General features: G+C 30.9%; 3 protein-coding genes across 3 annotated transcripts in view; 2 read left to right on the top strand and 1 right to left on the bottom strand.

Moving 5' to 3' along the window:
* The window catches only part of LOC132935139 (uncharacterized), a 494,638-nt gene that overhangs the window by 144,454 nt on the left and 323,406 nt on the right, over positions 1 to 26,778 (bottom strand). The gene's annotated exons all lie outside the window — the stretch shown is intronic.
* On the top strand, positions 6,472 to 7,065 carry LOC132936692 (uncharacterized). Its single transcript, XM_061003457.1, has 2 exons — positions 6,472 to 6,615; positions 6,720 to 7,065. Exons 1-2 carry the CDS (start codon positions 6,528 to 6,530, stop codon positions 7,028 to 7,030), a joined length of 399 nt encoding a protein of 132 aa, XP_060859440.1. The 5' UTR covers positions 6,472 to 6,527; the 3' UTR covers positions 7,031 to 7,065.
* Positions 13,511 to 14,485, top strand: LOC132933006 (uncharacterized). Its single transcript, XM_060999342.1, has 2 exons — positions 13,511 to 13,644; positions 13,954 to 14,485. The coding sequence occupies exons 1-2, from the start codon at positions 13,511 to 13,513 to the stop codon at positions 14,483 to 14,485; spliced, it is 666 nt and encodes a 221-aa protein (XP_060855325.1).

Genomic DNA, 26,778 nt, shown 5'->3' with positions numbered 1-26,778 from the left:
CTAACACAAGCGTTATCAGATTATCAACCAACAACCACATGGTATCTTATCATTTATCACTATTATTTTAAGGTTATAAATTATAATCACTAACTTTAGAAATCTGTGATTATAATATCTTATATTATTGATCAAGAACACGGCCCAAGATAATTTACCATTTATTCTATTCTTAGTCCGTGGTCCGTAATAAACAATCAACGTCTTTATCAATTGGACATATTCTGTGATTATCATTATATTTATCGTGTCATAGAATAATATTGTATAACTGTGTAAGTTATGGGTGGGGACGATTTTTTTTTTGTGTTAACAGGTTATGGACGGGTAATAACTCGTCTGCCACCGCGATTACGTAATACCGCAGGTAAATGTGAACAGTAAACGCTAAACGCGTCTTCTATTTTTCTATTACTGCGTTTTGAAATAACTGTATTCTGCCAACGGATTATTTAAAATGAAAAGTATAAACACTAAAATTAATTGTAAAAATAGTATTATACATTTCTGGTAATAAGCACATGAATTATATAGTTTATACACCAGTACACAACTTATTATTATAATAAATACAATAAAAAAAATAGTTAGATTTTAACATGCACCTATTTCTAAATGTTCATATAAAATAATTTCAAAATGATTTATATTTTTTGAAATTATAATGTTTCTAACATAAACTAGATCGTATATTATTTAACAAGAATATTGATATTTAAAAAAATGGTAAAAAATCAGCCACTTGACTTAAATAAATGTTTTTACGATATAAATTTTTCTGAAAATCAGATTTACAAATTGGCTATTTTGGATATTTTGGAATTTTGTGACTGCTCGATCATGTTTGTCATGTTCTCGAGAGTCATGTGGCCGCCTCGAATATTTCACGGTCGCCAACCACGGACCGAGACCCGAAAGTCGGAGTGCCGTGGATTTTTTTTTTATTATTTAAGAACGGGAATACATTTTACCCAGTAATAGGATAGGTGACCGACGGTGAAATAATAACACCTCAATTTGGGGAAAGATATACATATATGAGTTTATTTGAATAAATTTGTATTAAGTTGGTGCCGAGAAAGCCGAAGGCATAAAACTCGGTCAAAGTAAAGCTATAAAGATAATAATAATACATTTTAATAATAATAATAATATAAAACATAAACACTACTCACCACACGGCTCCGACGGAGCGGTTGACCGGCGGGAGGACAACAATAATGTACCACAATAACAACAAGTACAATAATAATAATATAATAATAATACCCCAAATAAGTACCGGCCACGGTGAGAATAGTAATAAAGATGTACCCAAAACGTTACCAGTAGATTAGTGTGGGTCCCGTGCCGCCCCTCGGCGCATCAGCGAAACGCGTGCTACTCGCTCATGGTACCGGGAGCTCAGACGGGAAAAAAGGTAGTGATGGCTTTTGCTGGTGTCGGTCAGTTCTTTGCGACCTTTGGTGGCACGGAACACGACAGGTGAGGGAGGGGGGCACATACGTACAGATAACGTGAGTGGCCGGTACTCTGGGCCGTGGGTACTAGGAGGGGAGCGTGTGTGCGACTGCCGGACGGTGGTGCAGTATGGCGGAGACTGAGGCGCGGGGGATAGTATTTCTTATCTATCTCGTCGCATTTCGCGCTCTCCGGTACCTGCTAGTACAATTATAAACTATGGTAGTATCGTTTGCGTTGGACGTCACAATTTTTTTTATCAGTTTTTAAGTTTTTTATTTTCAGTATTAAAAAATAAAAATAAAAAATGTACACTAAAAATGTAGCGCAATAGTCTATGAATTATATTTAAAAGACATGTTTTAAAAATATTAATTAGAACAAAAGTTAATTCATTTGTCAGATCTCAGGGGGACACCCTGTATAACTCACAATATAAAAATCCCGAAAAACATAAATAACACTTTGCAGCCGACGAAGCCACAAACCATTTCCAGGAAATTATTCATCTAGCAGCGGAACACTGTTCAAGCCTGTCTTGTAACATATCTCAAAATAATACTTTTTCTCAAATACCTACTTCAATTCTAAGATTGATAAAAATAAAACACCGTACCAGGAGACTGTGGCAGCTCCATAGGCAAACTGAAGACCGGAAAAATCTTAATTATCTTACTAAAAAAGTCAAAATTTTACTCGAAGAACTAAGAATAGCTTCATACCAAAATTATTTATCTACAATTCATCCTTCGAACTCAAACCTGTGGCTCGCTACCAAACGTTTAATCAAACCAAACGCTAGTGTTATACCCCCGTTAAAATCTGATAACGTCTACCTAAACTCGAATGCTGAAAAATGCGAACTCTTTGCCAAAACCCTAGAAAACACTTTTTCACCGAACAATATTGTTGACACCGAAATAGAAACCGCGGTGTACAACAAACTAGTGGAACCAGATATTCATCCTCAAAACATACTTACCTACACCACTCCTACTGAAACTAATGAAATAATAAAAAGATTACCAAACAAAAAATCTCCAGGACACGATCTCATCACAAATGCTATATTAAAAAAAATCCCAAAAAAAGCAATCACATACTTATCTACTTTATTCAATTCACTAATGAGAATCGGCCACTTTCCAACTGAATGGAAAAAAGCCACAATTATAATGATAAAAAAACCTGGAAAAGATAACAAAAACCCTAACAGTTACCGGCCCATAAGTCTATAGTAGACTGAAGATAGTCTTCAGTCTCCAAAATATTTGAAAAAATCATATACACCAGGTTAACAAAACATCTAGACGCAACTGAAGCCATTCCACATCATCAATTTGGTTTTAAACCAATGCACTCAACTACTCAACAACTCCTCCGCCTAACTGAACACATAAATAATGGTTTTGAAAAAAAAACTTCACACCGGTGCAGCCTTTTTAGATATTGCGCAAGCATATGATCGTGTCTGGCACGACGGCCTACTATTGAAATTAAAAACATTAAATACCCATCCTACTATCTTTAATATAATTAAAACCTTCCTCTCTAATCGTTGTTTTGCAGTTCGCATAAATGACACCAGTTCAGCAATAAAAAAAATAACAGCCGGTGTTTCCCAAGGATCCTACATCTCTCCCCTGCTTTTTAATTTATACATCGTGGACTTTCACACAACATCTAACACAGAAGTTTCCCTATACGCTGACGACAGTGTTGTCTATTCAAGCTCCAGCGATGTCCACATTGTCACTGAAAATATACAGAGCCACTTAAACAAAATTAAATACTGGGCGAAAAAATGGAAAATTATCCTAAACCCCTCAAAAAGTACGGCTGTATTATTTACACTTCGTCGTCCCAATAACCCTCCCTCTCTAGTACTTAATGGAGACAACATGTCCTGGTCTCCAACAATAAAATATCTAGGGTTATCTTAAACAAAAAATTAACCTGGCACCCTCACATTTCTTCGAAACTTCAACAAGGCTATCAACGTCTTAAAATTCTTTATCCCTTAATCAACCGTCAAACCGCCCTAAGCTGGAAGTGCTCCATGCTTCTTTATAAACAAATTCTGCGACCATTAATACTCTATGCTTCCCCTATCTGTGGATACTGTGCCAAAACTTACATAAATAAAATTCAAGTCTTCCAGTCCAAGATTTTATGCATAATATCCAACGCGCCGTGGTTCGTCAGAAACGAAGCACTTCACACAGACTTCAGACTCCCGATGGTTAAATCCTACATACAGAATCTCTCAGTCAACTTCTTTGGCCAACTAAACAACACCAAAAGTGCAAAATATTTCAAACTCAACGACAAGCCTACCCTCCGACGTCTCAAGCGCGGACGTCCTCATGATGCCCTGCCCTTTCTCAACGTCAATAATATATGTATATTAGGGTGTTCCTTAGCTATAGATGATGGGAAAAAAATATCATAAAATGTTTGGTCTCACCCCCTAATATTGTGCCTAATGTATAAAAATGAACTACAAAAAGTTTTTGTTCGATCAGATAAGGTTAACCCGTGCCGACTTGTGATTTAAGTTTGAACTTACTACATTTTTCAATATTTACGAAAATTTTTAACATTTTCATAAATATTTCGTTAACCTTTAGAAATATCGATATTTTTAATATTACATATTTTAAAGTAAATTAAATTTGCTATAACTTTTATTTTATTACATTTTTTCATATCTCCAATGGTTCGTGAAGTATTTCGACTTGACTCCAAAAAAACACAATTTAGGTAGTTTTTCATAATTATGAATTATTGTGCGGGCTAAAATAATTGTTACAAAACTCCCATATGAAATTTTCTATAAAGTTATTTTATGTATTTTTGCCTTCATATTATCGCTGGTAATATAACAATCACAATACAAGTATAATGTTCACAATAATAATGTATTAATCTAATCTCTTTCACCTAATTATTTCTCTATATTTCCGTACATAAAAATTAAATATCAATAGATTAGATATGGTATAGATTCGTATGGTTAATTATTTTGATATTACGTCTTAATAGCAAGATAAGTCTGGTTCTTATTTTGGTACAATTGTACCTTATTATTAATGTTAGTTTGATCGTAATAGCTGTTTAGTGAAGATCTAACATTTACCGTCGTTTGTCGTTGTATGCTTTCAAATTGATCCCGTTTTTGTATTATTATAAATAAAAAAATGTCAAAAAAACTGAGAAGTGATTATCAAATATTTTTAATCGGGTCTGAAGAGACACAAATTCACGGTTCCAAGCTTCCATCAAACGGTCAAATGCTTTCAGTATTCTTTTACAATATGCGAACTGTTAACCTTGTTGTTAGGGAAAGTGCAGCGTTGGCTGTGCGTGAATGCTGTATTTTTTGGGAAAAAGCAAGAATTCCTATTCGAGCGATTCAACATTGCATTGACAAATTAATTAAATTATATAATGAATGGCGCAGTCTCCAAAAAAATTCTACAAAAGTAGGTGAGTCATATAGATTAAAAGAATACGATTTTAAAAATAAATTAAATTTATTATTCGATATTGCTCATTCCGATGCTTTAAAATTAATAAAAATTGACGTTGATAGACAATTTTTATTGAACCAACGTTTGCCCGGGCGTCCAGGATGTCTCTTAGGTAAAGATATTACAGGAACAGTAAAAGAAAATAAGAACGTTCAACGAAAGTTGAATGAATCAAATAGAAAAGATAATTATAATAAAGATCGTCCCTCAACTTCGTCATTAAATTTTATTCAATTTGATAGTACTTCAGAAAATGAGAGTCCAGAAAGTAGTGATTCGTCAGAATTAGAGATGAATATTTCACTAGAAATAGAGCCCCCTCCAGAAAAAAAAAAATGCCGAGGAAAAATTAATTTTATTACACCAAAACTAGCCGGAGCTTTAGATAGGTGCCAGTTAAGCATACGGGATGCAGTATATGTTCTTCAAGCTACTTTAGAAGCCTTACATTTTAATGTTGAGGAATATGTTATAAATCAAACTTCTATACATAGGTGTCGAGAAATATATCGTCGCGAGCGCAGTGAACTAATTAAATTACGATTTAAAGAATCTGCACCTAATTACGTGGTTGTACATTGGGATGGGAAATTATTACCAGACACTAAAATGAGAAATACAACTGTAGAACGACTACCAATTGTGATAACAAGTACGAATATCGAGCAAATTATAAATGTTCCGCAACTTGAGCGGTCGACAGGCAATGAACAGGCTGCAGCTGTGTGTAATGCATTACAAGAATGGGGATTATGTGATATTGTTCAGGCATTGTGTTTTGATACAACTGCTTCCAATACAGGACGCTTAAATGGAGCATGTATTTTAATTGAACAAAAACTCGGTAAAGACCTATTATATCTTCCTTGTAGGCATCATATTTATGAGCTAATTTTGAGATCTGTTTTTGAAATTAAAATACCAGAAGTTACATCAAGCCCAGCCATTCCATTATTTAAAAATTTTCAAAAAGAATGGTATAAATTAGATATTAACAAATATAACATCGGAATTGAAGATCAGGCATGTGGCGTGGCTTTAGAAAATGTTAAAGAAGATATTCTGAATTTTGTTAAAAGTAAATTAGAAACTAAACAGCCTCGTGGAGATTATCGTGAATTTTTGGAGTTAATATTTATTTTTATTGGCGGTAATTTGGAAAATAAAATTAAAATGCATCCTCCCGGAGTCATGCATCAAGCCCGGTGGATGGCACGAGCAATTTATTGCTTAAAAATATTTTTGTTTAGAAGCCAATACAATATTTCCGACTTAACAAAAAAAGCAATCGGTGAAATTTGTGTTTTTATTATTAAATTTTACGTCAAAGCTTGGTTTACTTGTCCATTGCCAAATAAGTCCCCAAATCAAGACTTACAATTTATAAAAGATATGAAATTATATGAAGTATTTGATAGAGAAATATCTAGAGTATCAATTCAAAAATTATGCAACCATTTGTGGTATTTAACTGAAGAGGCTGCTGCATTATCTTTCTTTGATGATTCTATACCACTAGAGGTAAAGCGTCAGATGGTAAAAGCCTTAAAAAAAAAAGCGACAAAATATCCGGCCAAACGATTGATAATTAAACCAAACCAAATAGATGATAAATTTATTGGTAAGTAAATAAACATTAAGTTTAAAAAATATATTGAATACGTTTAATAATTCATAAAATAAAAAATAAGCAATTAATTATATTTAATATTATAATTTTTACAGAAAAAAATATTGACGCATTTCTAACAGAAGAAAGCTTAAAACTATTTTCCCGATTTAAAATTGATGACGGATTCTTAAAACATGATCCGACTTTTTGGGAATCTAGTGAAAGTTACATAAATGGTAAAAAAATTATTAATTCATTAAAAATAGCTAACGATACTGCAGAGAGAGCCGTGAAGTTGATGGAAGAATACAATTCTACACTCACATTAGATGAAGAACAAAAACAATTTATACTAAAATGTGTACAAGAACATCGGAAAATTTATCCAGATTGTAAAAAAAGCACCTTACAACAACAATATTAATTTTCATTATTCTATAGAATTTTTTTTTATGATAAAAATATTTCATTTTTTTAATATATATTATAAAATATTAACATAATTATTAATTATTCTATAACATTGTTTATTATAATTAATCGTTACTATGTTGCTCGTATTTCCAAAGATATCGTGTTTTTTTAGAGTCAAATCAATATAATTCACGAACCATTAGAGATATGAAAAAATATAATAAAATAAAAGTTATAGCAAATTTAATTTACTTTAAAATATGTAGTATTAAAAATATCAATATTTCTAAAGGTTAATAAAATATTTACAAAAATGTCGAAAATGTTCGTAAATATTGAAAAATGTAGTAAGTTCAAACTTAAATCACAAGTCGGCACGGGTTAACCTTATCTGATCGAACCAAAACTTTTTGTAGTTCGTTTTTATACATATAGGCACACTATTAGGGGGTGAGACCAAACATATTTTAAAATCAAAAATTAAGGAACACCCTAATGTATATATATATTTAAAAAAAAAAAAAATTGTACACCTAGTTTAACTAATTATTACGATGTCACATTTTATTATCTAGCTATTCATCTATGTAAATAACTTTAATTTATTGTATTTACTTATTTATTTATAACACCTATTGCATGTTAAAAATTGTCTTTTTATCAATAAGTTAGATGACCTTGATGTTAGTAACACTTTATTAATAATAATAAAAAAAAAAAGTAAGTTAGTTCGGTGTGCTTCTTAGACCTCAATACACACAACGATTACCGGACTCCGTATGACTACGATACAGTTACATAGTATAATAGAACATACTTGATATATTTGTGAGTATTAATATTTGTAAGTGTTTAGTAGACAATAAAACATAATTATAACTGAAAAGGAATCTTAGTAATTTAAATATACTTAAGATCCTGATATCTACATATCTGCCCCTGGCTACGGTATTTATATCTATAGGATCCTACGATTCTCCCTGGATATCTTATATTTAACTGGTCGTTCCCCCGACCACGTTACAGTTCCATAGGCGGAAACCGGACTTCGTTGGCCTGTAGGTTCAGATCCGTGAAATGTTGTATTAACCGGATTTTGAGATCATCCTTCGCGCCCGTATCCGACAACCCGCGATGCCTGCATTCGTAGCGCAACTCCGCGGCGGTCAATTCATTAATATATTTTCCCGGTTGTTTTTCCGGTGTTTTTTACGGGAGAATATAAAATGTGGCTGTTGTCGGTGGAACGGGTGTCGCGTTCCTTCGATCAGCTGTTTTGACCGTTTATCAGTGTTTATTTGCGTACGGGATGTAGGTCAGTGGGTTGTTGTTGTTATGGTATTGCACTTGCCGGGCGATCACAGTAACCGGTTTTCGCGGAGTGTTGTCACGGATGCGCGTGTGGGCGTTATCCGGCCCACTACTGCGATTACGGTAGGCGGCGGCGGCAGTCCAATTACGTGGTATTTCTGTCCCGGGTGTAGTAAACGTGATGAACAAATCAGGGCGTCCGTAATTCCGCACGTATGTCATCGCATCTTGAGCATATTCAAGCATGTGGCGCGGGCTTCCAATATGAGTAGCTGGAAGAATAGTCAAACGACCAATGTTGGCCGCGTCTCCTTCGGTAGCGATGGCATCACGCAAGTGGATGTACTCGTCTGATCGTAACTTTGACTGATTGAAGCGAATGAAATTGAGACGCTCCGTTTTGACATTGACGTACATGTCGACGCAGTGCGGTTGAAACAACCGGCGATATCTCAATAGATGATTGTCAACATCTTGTCAAATCATCAATTGATATGCATAAAAATTCATTGAGCTGACATTTTTATTCGTTTCTTCTCCTGAAATATGAATTTAAACTTAGTTATAGTATCAAAAAGAATTGATGACCTGTAAACAAACCTGTCATTGGGTTGACCATCTTTATATTTAAGTGATAGCCATCCTCTCCTCGACAGAACATCAACGGGTATTGAAGTGCATCATATGACCGATGAGTCTTGTACACGCGCTGCAATTGTCCACACGCGACGCTTAAGAACAATATCGCGTGATGCCACATTTTCGCCAACAATCACCACTGCGACTTCATTGATTGTGGGAGCATTGAATTGTCTTGCATGGCTTCCATTGGGTCTATTGTCTGCTCTGATAATGATTTTGTGGTCGTCAGAATGCATCGTTTCAAATGCGGTTTTGAACAATCTGACCAATTCATTATGCTCATGCAGAAGAATTTGCAATTGTCCGATTATTTCACGTTTATTCGCAGGAAAAATTGCACACCGCTGTTCTAGTTCATTTTCCGATTTACCAACGAAATAAATCTGAAGGAACTTATGATCTTCGTTTGGTTGTGGTAACAAAGCATAAATGGTCATTTGTAAAAAAAAAAATGTGTTATTATTACAAACGCCTTTACCTTATAACTCGGGTTGTAGCCTGGTTGTTCAACAACTTCGGCTCCAAATGATGTCATTTGAAAACTTCCGTTATATTTTTGTGTATTCGCCAGGAAATGTTTTGATTGGATTGTATTTCCATAGAGAAACGAACACAATGGCTCTGGTGGTTGAGCTAAAACTGGTCATTTAACCTTGCAACCAGCGCAGCATAAGCCGGGGGTTTCCAATCGAAACTTCAATGCCTTGCAATGCTGGCATACGATAGATAATGAACCGATATCAACACACAAAAGATCTTTGTGGGCGACTGCGGAAGCGTATTCGAAAGCAGCGCGATTTAAAGCTACATCTGAACTTCTTCTTCTTATATTAACATGTTGTCGAATTTTAGGCGACGTTTGTGCAGCACGGGCCTGTGTATTATGAGCACGTCTCAATTCATTTGCTTCTGCCCGTTCCTCTTGCGTTTGATTATAACGGACATTATCACAGTTTCTTGCATTACGTGTACGCCGTCCAATGTTTGTTCTTCTCATAGGAGGCATGATTCAAGCATAAAAATTTTCTCCAAAAAACAATAAATCAAGTTTTTTATTGAAAAAATTCATAATTAACATATGTTCCAAAATAAAATGAATAATGTGCCAACTATTATATTTGTTTACTCTAAAATTCTAAGTGTCTATAATCAAAAATGTATATCAACCAGAATATAAAAGTATATTTTTTTTTGTTTTTTTTTCGATTTTTATCGTTATTTAAAATCGATTTCGAAATTGATTTCAAGCCCTGCTATTATCGATATTTGTATTATTATTATTTATATATATTAATATTTTTATTTTTATCTGCTAGAGGGCGCCACTGGCGTAACTCAGTTTTTGTCTCTAAATATTCTGGACACAGGAGTTAGGTCCATAATTTATGCTATAAACCCGCTCCCCGACATTCTCTATCATTTAAAAAAAAATCAAATTAATCGGCCCAGCCGTTCTCAACTGATGCAATGTTATACATTTTTGTCTCCATTTTTATATATATAGATAAATAAATAATCAGTAAATCATTATTTATTCATTATTAAAATACTCAACAAAACATTCTCGCACTCGAAAAGCTTCAATTGTACAGCTTCTTTGATTATTTCCAATGTTATTCCGTAGTAAAAACGGTTCTCCATCGGCTTCAAGCTCATTGTCGTATATATTACAATTTTGGACTTTCAAATAATTATGTAGTATACATGTTGCCATAATAATTTTTTTTACAGTTGTTTCTTGCATTTCCATTGGCCTCTAAAATGCTCTCCATTTCTTCGCTAAAATTCCAAAATATGCATTCTCTACTACTCTTCGTGCCTGGCATAATCTATAATTGTAAGTATCATTTTTTCTATCAATTCGTGATTGTCGTCTAGGAAATGGTTTCATTAGATAAGTTTTTAATGAAATCGCTTCATCGCCGATAATAACCATAGGCGATTTTTCAACTTTACCGGGCAAAGGTTTATCTTCAGGTACATTCAACTTACATCCCAACTTCTAATCGCTTACTCATAAGGCGTAGCGCACATGGTGCAACTGTTCTGGGACAAAAGTTGCAGATCAGTTGAGTTTACTACCAGTTTGAAACCAGTACAAAACTGGTGTCCGCACATGGACATGACTGATTTTAGATCGGTTGGTGTTAATCTATTCGAGCAGTGCAGTTGTTTTTTTCGGTTTTTTGCTATGTCAAATTCAGATTTAGATGAAGAAGATATCATTGATTATTATCAATACCGCAAGCTACGAAGAATACAGAGGGATCATTGGGTACATCCATACATAAAAGAAAATGCGAACTTAAGGCTATTTGTAGCAGCACAGGAATTATCTCAGATGGATAGAAAGTTTATTACTAGGGCTGGGATTTATATGTAATAAAAACCAAAAATATGTACATATATATGTAATTAAAATTGCCAAAATATGTAGTATAAAATAAAAATTTTGTACAAAGAAAAATTTAAAAAAATACAATAAATTGATGTTTAATCAATTGTAAGGGAAACAATGACAAACCATATATTGTTTTAAATTTTCAAAATTAAATGAACGGTGATTTGGTCTTAACACTGACTTATACCTACTAAAGGAGCGTTCTAACTAAAATCAAGTTATTAATATTATTTATTTTAACCTACTTATTTCCTATATGCATTATACACTTACAATTTTCTGAATACTGTTATCGAAATACCACAGTAAAACCTGTGTAATATGGAGACGGTTGGGACCGGATATTTTTTCCATTTTAGACAGGTTTCCGTTTAATACAGGTTGTAAAAAAAAAATTTCCCGATAGATCTTTATTAAATGTAATTTATTATTTATTATTAATTTATTTATTTCATATATTTTACATATTAATTATTACATTTTACCTACGTTTTATTCTACACAATTATATACTCCGAAATTCATCCAATGTTTTTTGTTTTGTTATTTGACTTGCCGTTTTCTTTTCTACTAAATTTTTAAAGTTGAGAATTGATTCAAGAAGTTCATTTTCATTATTTTAATCCAATGCAAACATTTCTAATCGTTTTATTTCATGGAGGGCGTTTTTATACGTTTTAATATCATTGCCGTGCAATGGTACATTATTAGTTTTGTCTTCGGGACTGGATTTTTCAACGTCTATTGAAGTGCAAGATTTTCCAAGTTTTCTATTCATAGACTGATAATTTTAAAATAGAATATGTACGTTGTACATATTTCCATGATATACAGGTACATGACAAAATATCGTTTCCATTTCCACGTTAATCAGGTTCCATCTTACTCAGGGTACGATGTATTTAAAAATACATTAGGTTCGCCGGGACCGTAACATTTTTCCATAAAAGTCAGGTTTCCACTTTATTCAGGTTCCATATTACACAGGTTTTACTGTATTATAATATTACTAAACCACTGAAATTGTCAAAATTTACGAAATATGTAAATAAAAACGAAAATTTTACAAAGTATGTAAAAATATGTATTTATGACGAAATATGTAAAAATATGTAAAATAAAATATGTCTTATTTTATTGCAAATCACGTGAAACGAATTTATCATTTGCAATAATTAATTTATCGTGTTTCACTAAAAATATGTATTTACATACAAATCCCAGCCCTGTTTATTACTTTCTACAGAATGTCGAAAGAAACTTATCAGGAATTAGCTAGGATGGTTGGCCCTTTCCTGGAGGAAAATGAACACAAATATGAGGGAATGTGTACCAGCCGGTGAAAGAATATTGATCACATTGCGGTAAGTTCATTTTTAATTTTATTCTACAAAATATTTCAAATTATAAGATATACAAAAAAAAAAAAAATAAGTAAGCAAATCAATTTTATTTAAATTTACAATTAGAGAAACGGTTTTTTTTTTAAAAAATACAATTTTTATATCTAAATCTTGTAGACCATGTGAAAAATCGTTGTAAAAATCGGTTGTTTGCGACACGTGAGATGAATCAGACACTGATGGGATCATTGTGTGGAATGTTGATGCCTGTGGCTGGTACTGCAGCGGAGTTGATATATCGTCAATAATGTTGAAAATACTTAGATCTTCCAATTCTGGTATTAGACTGAGTAGAAACATTTTGATACCCAGTTGTCTATCAATTTTTTGAGAGCCATTCTCTGCCTCGTTTATCTGCAACCTTGCTCGTTTTGCTTTAAAATATTCAGCTACAGAATAATCTGCGTCTGCTGCTGATGTTTTTTTTTCAAAGTCAATTTTTTCTTGGCTTGATTGGACGATGAAAACTGTACCGCTGGATCAATTGTTTGTTGAGATGGTGTTGAATTACTAAGATGAGACGGTGAATGTACTGGATACTTAGGGAATAATGTTTGGGTAGGAACAAATGCTTGAGATAAATCCATTTGGGATGCACAATCTTCAAATATTTCCGTGTTTTCGACATCTTCACTAGGTGAGTTGAGTGGTACTGGTGGAAAATTTTTGGTTGATGGAGGAGCGGATGTTTTTATAAATGGCAAACAAAAATGCATGGCGTTTTCCAAATAGTATGCCTTTTTTTTTTGCTCCAGCTCCACTTGGTGGTGGTTTAATTTTACGCATAAAAACTGTACGTAGATTTCGCCACTTCTCTTTGCATTCAGCAGCTGAAATCAAAAAAAGAAATCGGGAACTTGCTATGCTGTACAGTTGAGGTGAAGTGGACCTCGGTCATAGAATAGGTCACTATAATATATAATATAACCTAACCTTACGCGAGTTACGCTTGAATTTTTTAATTTTTAAATTTTTACTATCTCAAAAATTTTTGGATTTAGTTTAAGTTTTAATCTCCTAATCTTTCAAAAGTTATACCATGCATAGGTGATGCCAAATATAATGTTCTAGAATATGACCTACGGCATAATATATTATATGATATGTAGGAAAATAAATAAATATTTATCATCGATAAAGTTGTAGAACTTTGTACTGAAATTCGTATTAATACAGGTACTTGGCTACTAGTGGAACATTTGTTGCGCTTTCGTTATATTTTGCAAGAGGTGAAAGCACAGTCAGAAAAATTATCAAGGAAACTACAGAGATCATCTGGAATGTACTGAAAGATATTCATATGCCTGTACCAACACAAGATCAATTTAAACACATTGCTGATCGTTTTGAGCTGCTGTGGAACCTTCCCAATTGCATTGGTGCCTTGGATGGGAAGCACATCCGAATTGAAAAATTTCCACACACAGGTTCTGAAAATTTCAACTATAAGCACTTCCACTCTACAGTACTTATGGCATGTTGTGACGCAGATGGCCTTTTCACCGTTATTGAACCGGGTTTTGCCGGACGTAATAGTGACGGAGGAATTTTTAAAGCATGTGCAATGAACTACTGGATAACCCATGGAGGTTTTAACATCCTTTCACCCTCCCCATTACGACATGATAAAAGGAACACTCCATTTCCTTACTACTTTGTCGGAGATGAAGCGTTTCCACTGTTTGTGAAACACACAATTTGCAAATAATTTTGTAGTTGAAATTTCGTATATATAAATATATATTATGTAATATGTATATACGATATACAATATTTATACCACAATGCAGTCTTGTAACTATATAGGTAATATTTGAATGCAAATTTTCTTTACGTTTACAAAATACAAATACAATACATTTTAAATTGTAATAAATTACTGAACTTTTCATACCTGGCATATTAACTTGGGCAGCCACATCTTGCTATGCTTTCTCCGTCAAATCTTTCCTGGAATACACAGGAAGTCTATTATTATAGAGCTCCTCATGCTTCTCGACCTCCTTGACAAATTTTAAGTTAAGTTCCTGGTCACTCATTTTCAGAAATCGTAAAAATCGTAAACAAAAAATTGAATATATTATATTTTACTGATGATGATATTGATGTTGCGAGTTATAAGGAGGAATTAAATGTTCGAATAGTACCATACAAATTAGGTTTTATAGCTCAGTGCTCTGTGCTCTGAAATCACAATGCCATGTGGTATAATGTGAACTTGTGTAAGTGTAATTTATTGTGTTATTTATTAGTATTTACTATATAGCAGGCAGGCAGTGGCGTGTTAAAGTGTTAGGTAGGTGGGTACTGGATTTAGTGTGAAATTAAAGTACAAGACTAACTTCATTTGAATATGATAATAATAATATTAACTTCAATAATAAGTGTTATATTGAGTAATCAAGGGGTGGTACGTCATTCAAAAAATGAATTGCTCGATAAAATATTTCACTTTCCCACGCCACTAGACGTAGGTACCTATAGTATTCGTATATTATAACATTAAATACGCTGGTCGGCATTTTGGAAGGTATATTACCTAACCTACCCTAATGAGTATTTTTTTGGGTTAGTATTAATACTTGTAAAGGGTATTAGTTTTTTTTTAAGTGGCACATGTTGTATTTATGGAGATAGCTGCCACTGGTACCATTGTCATTTTAAATGGTTCTAGACAAGTTTTTTTTTTTTGGTACATGATTTCTTTAATATGTATTTTATATTGTTATTTTAGTAAATATTTGATTGTGGATTTCCCCGATGGGAGTCAGGTCATACCTAAGAACTGGATTAAAACAAATATTAATGGGGAAACAACATGTTTTTTTCCAAGTGTGAAATGCGAAAAAACATTTTGTAAAATGTCAAAAAATATGATACCTCCTGACAAGAAACATTGGCGAATATGTCAAATTACCAAAATTGCAGGCTCAAGTGGTAAGTAATTTTAAAATAAATTTAAATCATAGATTTAATTTTTATAATTACAATTATTTATAACATTATAATACCTAATTTGATGCCATAGTTTAAAAATATGATTTCTATACCTACCTAAAATATATTTTTGCTTATATTTCAAGATATTATTCCAGTCTTTAACTACAATTATATTATCTAATTTAACTGTATAATTATTATTAATTCAATTGCAGATATCTATGATAGAGCAATTGAAAAATTAAAAGATTTAGTGTCATACAACTTATCAGAAGTATGTACCGATAAAGAAGAATTTTACAAGTCTCAGCGAAAATTAAGGGCTAAAAGAAAAATATTTTCCAGTGAAGATGACCTCTCTGATTCAGGTAAAAATAATTTTTATATTTATCAATTTATCTTTAATCTTATTTACCCAATTCATAAGTGTTTTAATTTTTTCATTTAGCACCAACATTTCAGACTAAAATTAAAAAAAAAAATAACTGTAAAAATATCACTTCTTTCCCAACGCCTCCAAAGAGCTCAAGTACAAAAATATCACAAGACTACGAAACAAAAATAATTGGTAATAACTTTTTAAATTGTAATTTTAATTTGGTTTTTCATTGATAGCAGCTACTAGTTGGTACCTATTTATTTTTTATTTTAATTAGCTAATTCAAGATGCTCCACTTCAAACAACCTAGGAAATCATCTTAAGCAGTCTTTTTTGTTGAAGTCTAGTTATGAACATGATAAGCAGAACATAAACTCTGTCAAAAAGTCTACAGGTATCTAAAATATACTTTTGTGTATAAGTAGTTAATTTATTAGTAGTTTTAACCTAATTTTGTTTTTCTATATATAATGTGAGAAAATCCTTTGTTAGTAGTATATCAATTGCTTTATCTCTCGAAAGTGTACTTTTATTTTCATGTATCATAATATGCCGATTTTAAAATCATATACATACTGATTTACCCAACATACTTATCTACATTTTTGCATTTGATAATGTCGAATTCTGACTTTGAATTTTAAAATATATTTCAAGGCCACATTTTCAAATTCTGGACATACTTTTTTGTACTGCTTAAGGAGTGTCTTGTGGCAATATAATCTTCTGTTTTCCAAATAAGAATCTCTATTTTTTAGTGTCAATTATTTAGTTATTTTAGTAGATAATTTTTTTGATAATGTTGTACCTAATACAAAATTTGAACGAGTAGTTCCTCAGTTTTTAAAATATATATATTAGGGATAAAAGTCCTGAAAATACCCCCATATTTTCTATACCCATTTTCATTGGCCTATTATCCTTAGTGCACAAAGTTAAATATAACTTATAATATTCAATCAAAATTTGGTTTAAATATGTCAACATTTTCAGAAAAAATATTCAATAAATAATTTACAGTAAAAAAGGAGGTCATCATTTGAAAAACAGTAATTTATATTGCCACAGGTCACTCATAAATAGTACAAAAAAAATTGGTATTAGAGAAAAAAAATGGGGATGAGCATGTCTGGTGAATCGCCCTGTTTAATAAATAGCAATGAATATTAATTAAGTATATAATATATATATAGGTAATGAGAGTCCTTTACTTTTTGAGAGTGATTCTGATGCTACTAATATTTCAACGCCCCAAAAAAATCAAATTGCCATTAATGAAGGACCACAATTAATTGGAGAAGGTATCCCTATTCAAAATAGTTCAAGTATGTAAAGATTGGTATATTTTCTATGCATTTTTAAAGATTTTTAATAAGTACTGAAAATTGTGTTTATTTTATTACCTAACAGAGAATTCTCCATCTCGTAATCATAATAGAGAACTGATAAATGCTGAACATACAAGTCTAAGAGTACCAAATAATACAGGTAAATATTATTTTAATATTTTAGTTGTACTAGTTCTTCAGTTGGGTTGGAATAAATCATAATAATTATTTTCCGTAACATTTCTTATTATTTAATTTATACTTTCTAGAATTGATGTTAAGAGAATTATTAAAGGGACAAACTATTATTATGCAAAAACTTGATCAAATAATGGAATCACAAATTAGTATTACAATGGAACATAGAAATTCTTCGAACGATATACTGAATACTGACAACATGTTTTCTAGAAAATTCAAGGATATGTTTCCGATGACTAATAATGATGAAATATTGAAAGTGGAAAATTCATTAAATGATCACGATTTCTACCAATATGTAGTAAGATCTTTTTATACACCAAATAATTTAGTAATAATATGTACATGTAATATTTGTGTAATTAAACATAATTTTTATATAGAGCTTAATAGCTAGTATATTTTTAGGTACCTACAAATATTTTATTAAAAAAGTTAAACCTGTTTTTGCATTTTGATATACTTATTCTATGACAGATATAAATAATAATATTTTTTATATATGCAATAAAATAATAGTGTTCTGTGCCAAATCAATTTATTTGTATGTAATTATTGTATAATACTGATTTTCTAATTATAGGCACAACGATTACAGTTTACTGGTGGTATGTGTTTGCAACAATTTGTGACTCGTGTAATGGACACATTATTTTCTGGATCAATTTTTGTTGCTTTAAACTTCAGTGGTAGAAAGAAGAAACGAGGTGATCCAGACAAACTTGGCTTTTCAAAGCTTATGCTATATCGTTTAATGTGCCAAGGTAATTTTTTTTATTTTCCTTTGTTCAGTGCTATTTAGTAGCACTAGTAAACTGTAATAATACATACTGTTAAAATATGATATTTATTTACAGATGTATGTTTTAAGAAATTTCCACATACAAACCAAGACAAAATTGACTTTCATTTGAAAAGTTGGATAAGGCATTCAAAAGAGAGATTTGAAAGAGGTAATAACATTGTGATGCCTGCAATTCAATCACAAATTGATGATTAAAAAATATATATTTAAGTATAAATTTAAAATATAGTTAAAAAAGATAAATATTGAGTTTTGTTTTTATTTTTAATATATTTGTATTCTTACCTAGAACATACTTTATTAAATCCATTACTTTATTTAAGCAAACTATCTACCACGTGGGTGGCGAATACACATAGTAGTATACAGGTTCAATATTAACATACATATTATTTTGGTTACAGGATTTTAAAATATTAGTATCAAAATGAAACACAAAATTAAAAAATAGGATACCTAAAAATTAAATTTTGAACAAAATAAAAAGTTAAATTTAAAAGGAAACAATTCGAGAGAAAAGTGGTTAAATTGTATGTATATATAGATAAAAATTCCATAAATTAGAGAACATTAAGTATTTTAACATGTATATTAATACAATAATTGGTATTTAACAATACCTATAATTACCTACTCATAATTTGAAATGAATTAAATTTTAAAGATGAAAGCAGTTTCCAAATGTTAGCACTTTGCAGTGTATTCTATAGTTAAAATTTTAAACTAATATTTACTGGAAATTGATAACCTATAAAGTCTGCATGTAAACTATGAAAAAGTTAAGGTTAAATACCTAGCTATGTGTGATAAATACTAGGAGTCCAACTGGTGATTTAATGGTGTCCTATTAGTGATTTACTGGAGTCCAACTGGTGATATAATGGTGTCCTATTAGTGATTTACTGGAGTCCTATTGATGATTTACTGGAGTCCTTATGTAATCCAAAATTGGATTCCTAAGTGGGAAACTGGTGGGAAACCCGAAGGTGAGTATTGGGATTAGCCAGGGATACCTCAAGGAATCTCTAGATACCCATTATGGAGTCCAGCTGGTATTGTGTGGGAATCCTGGTGCTGTTAAGGTTCTGTGTCTCCTAAAAATCCTCATAAAAAGTTCAGAGATCTAAGTAAAAAATGATTCGCAATGTTCCAACATTGACAAAGTATTAAAGCACTTTCAAAACAAAACCTCACATAATGCTATGGATGAGATTGAACTGTTAATGATGGGCCACTCAAAAACTATAAAAACTTTTTCAGCTAGACGGCTGATTATAATTTTTTTGTTTGATTTGTTCTTTTTGCTTACTTATTTCGCTATATAAATCCGTTATTACTATCTAAACATTTTTATTTTTATTTTACTATATTAATTAATGTTTATGAATAAATAGTTGAATTTATTAAGAAGTCATTAAGTAACAATTTCCAATTTAGAGGTAATTAATTGAAATAATTCGTGCTAGTCATTATAATAACTTAGGAATTATTATTAAATTTTATTTTAATAAAAGGGGGTTAAGTATTATTGTTGAATATATTGAGAATTTATTTGGAAGTTTTATTTAAAGGCCGTGAAGTAAGTCCTTATATTTTGTGATTTTATTGAGACAATTGGTGTCTGTATTTGGAAATTTTATTTAAAGACCGAGAAGTAAGTCCTTATATTTTGTGAATTTTATTAAGACAATTGATGTCTGTGTTGAGATTTTATTGATTTTATATAGGCCGTGTTGTAAGTCCTTTTGTGTTATTTGAATTTTACGACAATTGATGTCGAGTTATTTTATTGATTTTATATAGGCCTTGTTGTAAGTCCTTCTGTGTTATTTGAATTTTACGACAGTTGATGTCGAGTTATTTTATTGATTTTATATAGGCCGTGTTGTAAGTCCTTACGTGTTTTTGAGTTATTACGACAATTGAAGTCGATATTATTGAATTTTATAGGCCGTGCAGTAAGTCCTGATATTTGTGAATTATTTGAAGACAGTGAGTCTATATTTTGAATTTTATTTTACAAGGCCGAAATAAATCCTTACGTGTTGAAAAGAGTAGGATAATGTGACCCTATTCGCCCTGATGCTGACCTTTGGGGAGCCGCGTGGATGGTGTGGTGAGGTGTAAGGTGACCAAATGAATAAAATAAGATAAACGCAAACGAATACGAATTTAAATTGACTTTTTATTTCCTGGTAGATGCAGGTAGCCGAAAACTACAATATCATGTACAGATTTTTAGTTGTGTACAGAGAACAGAGTACGGTACTCTCTGTTGCGTCAAGAGTGTGGTTTCGAGACATACGTTGCGACAGCCAGGCCCATTTCGCCCATTATGCTGTATATCGTTCCAAAGAGCTCATGTATATCGAAATGGAAATAATTTTGTTACTGTTGTCGGACGATGCTCTGTATGTAGCTCACATTTTAAGGGTGTTATTTTAAATCAACCATCCGATAACGCAAGGTATTTTTTTTATATTTTATAATTATGCATTTATACATTATTAGCTTTGAAATACCTATTACATAACATATTACATAAACTATTTTAAATTTCAATATTAAATATTTTCAAAAATTTAATCCGTGTATTATTTTATCTTATCCAATAGAGTTTTGATGGAATGTACGTATATTGGGAACTTTGATGTGCATCATTTAAACAAAAAAAGACGTCTAATTGGACCAGCAAAAGAAAAGGCGATATCTTCTGTGGTTTTGAAAAGTGTATCAAGCGAAACTTTTAAGAGAAAAAGAAGCAAATTGTCTTATGACAAATGGTAAGAATTATAATACGTTTTACACAAATATTCCACAGTTAATACCTACGTTTAATTTAATTTTAGGAGGTTTCGAACCAACTATTATTCTAACAGGAAATTGTTTGCGTTCTCTCAAATCTTAAACACTAGCGACGTAGAACTACCACCATTAAACGTCACAAATGGTGATTGTAATGATACGCAACCATCATTGTGTGCAGTACTTGAAAACCGTGATATGTGTCCATCGCCATTAAATAATCAGTTACTTGTCAACAGTCGACCGAGAAACGTTCATATCGTGGCAGTTCGCTTATCTGACTATTATTCGATTTATTTGTCATACTTTGTACCCGGCATCACGCTCATTACGATATTGCCGCTTTCCTCATAACTACTATGAGTAATAATACAATTTGTAATTGTTGCAATTCACTATTTTCCTATCAAGTGTGATGGGTGTGCTTTGTTATTTCACCCGAAATGCTCAGGACTATCTGCCTCTGAACTAAAATGCCTGGGAATGAAAAATCGACTGCTTAAATTTTTCTGTTCTGACTGTGAAAAGGGTCTTAAAGAATTACCAGAGCTCAAATCGCTGTTAAATAAGCTGCTTGTTGATGTTGAAAATTTGAAGTCAAACTTAGGTAATAATTCAAATCTCGCTAATGAGTTCATTATTAATGAAATTAATGAGCGCAATAAACGGGCGAAAAATGTTATTTTCTATAATATCCAAGAAAGTAATTCCAACCAGACCGGTGAGAGATTATCTTACGATAACAAACAGGTAATCAGTACTATTGCATCTATTTTAGTTGACACTGATAATCTACCTACACCGCTGAAGGTCATTCGTCTTGGTCGTTATCAACCTGGTAAACTACGTCCTATCAAAGCTATCTTTGAATCCGATTCCATAGTGTTTGATATTATTCGAAACAAAAATAAACTGACTCATTCAAATCCGCCGTCTACAATATATATATCTACGGATAGAACCCCTTACCAGAGAGACTTTATGAAGAGCTTGAAGGAGGAGCTGATGACACGTACAAAGAATGGTGAAGCAGGATTAACTATAAAATTTATTAAAGGTACACCTAAAATTGTTATCGTTAATTCTGCGTCTAATACTCTTAATAATAGTCAAAATTTTCGTTAATCTCCATGTAGTCTATCAGAATGTTAGAGGTCTTAGGACTAAGCTTGAATTTTTTCGTAACTGTGCCTTTAATCTAAATTGTGACTTATTATTTTTGTCTGAAACTTGGCTAAATAGCGACATTAATAATGTTGAGCTTGGTCTTGTAGATTATAACTTATTTAGAGTGGATAGAATATCTAATTTAACTGTAAGAGGTGGTGGAGTTTTATTGGCTACTAGGAAACATCTAAATTGCAAATTATTAAATTTTGACATTATTCAATGTATTGATCAAGTGTTTGTATTACTCTCTTATAATTATATAAACATACTTCTAGGTTGCGTTTATTTCCCACCAAACTCCAAAATCGAATTATATAATAAGCATTGTGATATAATAGAAAAGTTTTTATTAAAAAACTCTATTAAAAATTTTTTAATTATTGGTGATTTTAATGTAAATGAATTTTCAGTCACTGATTATACTTTATTTAGAAATCCTATATCCACTACACTTGTTAATTTTTATATCGATTACTCAAATTTAAAGCAGGTTAATAACATTACTAATAGTCACAATGGTATTCTAGACTTGATATTTTCAAACTCTACTGTTGATTCTATGCATGCCTCTAATTGTTCATTAATACCTTTAATTGATTCATATCATCCACCTTTAGAATTTATCTCTCACTTTCCAACACCAAATATTTATTTCCAAACTATTTCTCCTGTAATTTTCAATTTTAATTCCTGCAATTTTAATGACATTCATGCTTTTTTGTCTCATATAGATATTATGGATAATATAACTACCTTGAATTTAGAAAATGCTATATTGAAATTCCATGAAATAATTAATCATTCTTTTGATTTATTAGTTCCAATGATAACTTTAGATCTTAATACTGATCATAACGTTTCTTGGTCAAATTACAATTTAAGAAAAATTATTAAACTAAAAAAATTAGCGCATAAAAAATATAAAATTTCAAATTCTTTATCTGATTATTCTATTTTTTCTAATTTACACAAGGAATGTAAACAACTATCTAAACAACTTCAATTAAATTACATACTTAAGATTGAAAATAACATTAATATTAATATAAAATCATTTTGGAAATATATTCAATCTCTCAAATCAAATAAATCCAATATTACAATGTCAATGTTTTTTTATAATACAACTGCTCATAATATAGAAGAAATCTCTCAATTATTTGCTAATCATTTCTCCTCTGTTTACTCTAAAAATAAATTGCCTGATGATATTCTTGAATCTCTTAATGTTAATATGCATGATATAAATATTAACTCAATGTACATTTCTGAGGATGAAATTGCTGATTATTTAATATCTATTGATGATAAATCATCTACTGGTCCCGATGGTATTCCACCGATTTTCCTAAAAAAATGCTTTTCAGTGTTAGTCAAGCCATTGCACTACTTATTTAATCTCTCTTTATCAACTGGTGTTTTTCCCACCTTTTGGAAAAAATCATTTGTTACACCTATACATAAATCTGGGAGTAAGAATGATATCTGTAATTATCGGCCAATCTCTAAACTTTCTGCTATACCTAAAGTATTTGAAGCTATTATTTCTAAAAAACTGTCCAGTATATTATTAAATTAAAATTATATTATTAAATTATTAAATTAGTCCCGCTCAGCATGGCTTCTTAATGAAGCACTCGATTTTCACCAATTTACTATTGTATCAAAATTTTCTAACTAATGCTTTAGATCAAGGTCTTCAAGTTGACACCATATACACTGATTTTCAGAAGGCTTTTGACAAAGTTGATCATATTTTACTTTATTATAAATTAAAATCATTTGGTATAGATGGAAACTTTCTTAAATGGCTATATTCGTACCTCACAAATAGAACTCAAGCCGTCAAAATCTCATTTCACTCATCACAAAATTTTCAGGTCTCTTCTGGTGTCCCTCAAGGTTCCCATTTAGGTCCTCTACTGTTTCTAATTTTCATTGATGATTTACCACATTATATATTAGATAACTCTAACATAGCACATATTTTATTATTTGCTGATGATGCCAAAATTTTTTGCAAGATAAATTCTGTAGCTGATCAAATAAATCTTCAATCAATATTAGATAAGTTTGTTATTTGGAGTAAAAATAATTATTTACCATTAAATATTAATAAGTGTAATGTAATTTCTTTTACCCGTAGAGCTAATCCTCTTTTGAATCAGTATATAATTAATGAGTGTCCCTTATCTAGAGTTAATTCAATCAAAGATTTGGGAATTCACTTTGATAGTGATCTTGGCTTCAAATTGAATCATAAATCAATCCTCAACAAATCATATAAGATGTTAGGTTTCTTAAATAGAAATACTAAAGAATTTAAAAATCCTAGATGCTTAAAATTACTTTATACTTCTTTAGTTAGATCTAACCTTGAATTTGGCTCCCTTGTTTGGTCGCAAAATCTATCAACATTTTACTCTGAACTTGATAATGTTCAAAACAAGTTTCTCAAAAATATTTCATATAAACTAAATCTTCCTTTCTCCAGAGACTCAATTATACCAATTCAGGAATCATTGGATCTTGATAGTCTTTCTCTGAGACGGAATCTAACAGATATAATGTTTATTTTTGACATTATTAATGGTTTTGTTCTTTGTCCTGAATGATTAGCAATGATTGGTTTCCGAATTCCTCGTCTTTATACGCGCAATCTAGATTTATTTGTTATTCCACATTATAGAACTAATAGTGGAGCCTTCTCTTTTCTACCAAAAGCTCTTAGGTTAGCCAATTTAATCTCCCACCATCTTGATTTTTTTAATTCTACTCGTGTTAATTTTAAACTAAATACTGTATTGCTTCTAAAAATACCACATTTTATCTAATTATTATTATTACTTAATATTGTTACTTGTCGTATACATTTATTATTAGTCATTTATTTTTAATTTTTAAAACATTATTTAAATTTTTGTATTTTTATTACCTACTTAATTTATATTTATTTTGATTGTTGTCATATTGTTATATTATATACTTTGTAAAGGGCTATTGCCCGTTGAATATATTCAATAAATAAATAAATAAATAAATAAATAAATAAATAATACTGCAAATTATGATGATGATAATAATAATAAAGATGAATCACCCTCAGCGTTGTATTGTGTCATGGAAGAAAATGAAATTAGGTTCGTTCCACCGTCGTTTTACTCCTAAAATAACATAATTATACGAATGACGTCTAAAGGTGATCTCAGGAGTACGCAGAGATATACCGTTTTTATACTAAAATGCCATAGGAGGGAGCTATTAGGAATAACCGACGAGGTACGTCGATGGACAAGTGTCCATCAGACGAGCACCAGCAGAGAAACCACCAAGTCAATTATTAAGTCACATCTCGTTTACCAAAAGTTATTAGTTAATTATTTTGGACTTAGAATATTTACGTTAAAATTACAAATAAATATACATAACTCATACATTCAACTTGTTAATTATTTCAAAATACTTCCATTATTGAACTGAAGTAGTTGGTTCGTTACAAAATTGGCGCTGTGGACAGGGTGTCTCAAAAGATACTAAGAAGAAAAGAAAAACAATTACAACATTTTTAAATTTTTCGAAAATTTTGAACATTTTTCCAATCTTCTTAATTCAATCAAGGAGGAAAATTCTTCACTGGATCACCGTTGGGAGAATTGATCACCTTCCAGCAACTCCGAGAAAGAATCCTGTACAACTACATAATATAGCCAACTACAATCAACCGTAACCAAATGGATCACCCGCTCTACCAGCTGCGTTGTTGTGAGTATACAGTATAATTAATATCGGTGTTCGTCTCCTATGGTATAGTACTTGACCATAGTATATAATAATAAGTGAATAAAAATTAGTCGTGTTATATTAAATAGGAATTTTAGGAACTTTGAATTTTCGTTTCAATAAAACAAATTGTGTGAACATTTACAATTGTTTAAATAAAATAAATCAATAGTTTTTCGAAGATTAAATTAAAATTACTTTTGAATAAAATAATAATTTATTTTTAAATAACGTAAATAATTATTTTAAATAAATTAAAAGTTATTCAAACCTTTAAATAAAATAAAATAATAATTTTATTTTCAGGAATTTTATGTTTCAATCAGTTTTAATAGAGTAAGCTAGATATTGTTCAGTACTTTAAGTTAATTCAAATAAAATAAAATAATAACTTTATTTTACAATAAAATTTCATTTAAATAATTTTAATCAATAAATTGTTTTAACTTAGAATTTCAAATCATTAAATAAAATAAAATTTTACAATAAAATTATTCAATCATTAAATAATTTAAATTAATAAATTGATTTAACTTAAAATTTTTTCAATCATTAAATAAAATAAAATAATAACTTTATTTTCAATAAAATTT

The sequence above is a fragment of the Metopolophium dirhodum genome, chromosome 1 (genome assembly GCF_019925205.1).
Source record: "Metopolophium dirhodum isolate CAU chromosome 1, ASM1992520v1, whole genome shotgun sequence".
Classification (NCBI taxonomy): domain Eukaryota; kingdom Metazoa; phylum Arthropoda; class Insecta; order Hemiptera; family Aphididae; genus Metopolophium; species Metopolophium dirhodum.
Note: the sequence above shows the minus strand (reverse complement) of the source record. Positions and strands in the feature narration are given on the sequence as shown.

Excerpts from the sequence above, each read along its gene's own strand:
- LOC132936692 (XM_061003457.1), top strand. The coding sequence starts at position 6,528 with ATGGTAAAAGCCTTAAAAAAAAAAGCGACAAAATATCCGGCCAAACGA. Across the intron at positions 6,616-6,719 it reads AATAGATGATAAATTTATTG|AAAAAAATATTGACGCATTT; the intron begins GTAAGTAAATAA and ends TAATTTTTACAG.
- LOC132933006 (XM_060999342.1), top strand. The coding sequence starts at position 13,511 with ATGCCTTTTTTTTTTGCTCCAGCTCCACTTGGTGGTGGTTTAATTTTA. Across the intron at positions 13,645-13,953 it reads AATCGGGAACTTGCTATGCT|GTACTTGGCTACTAGTGGAA; the intron begins GTACAGTTGAGG and ends GTATTAATACAG.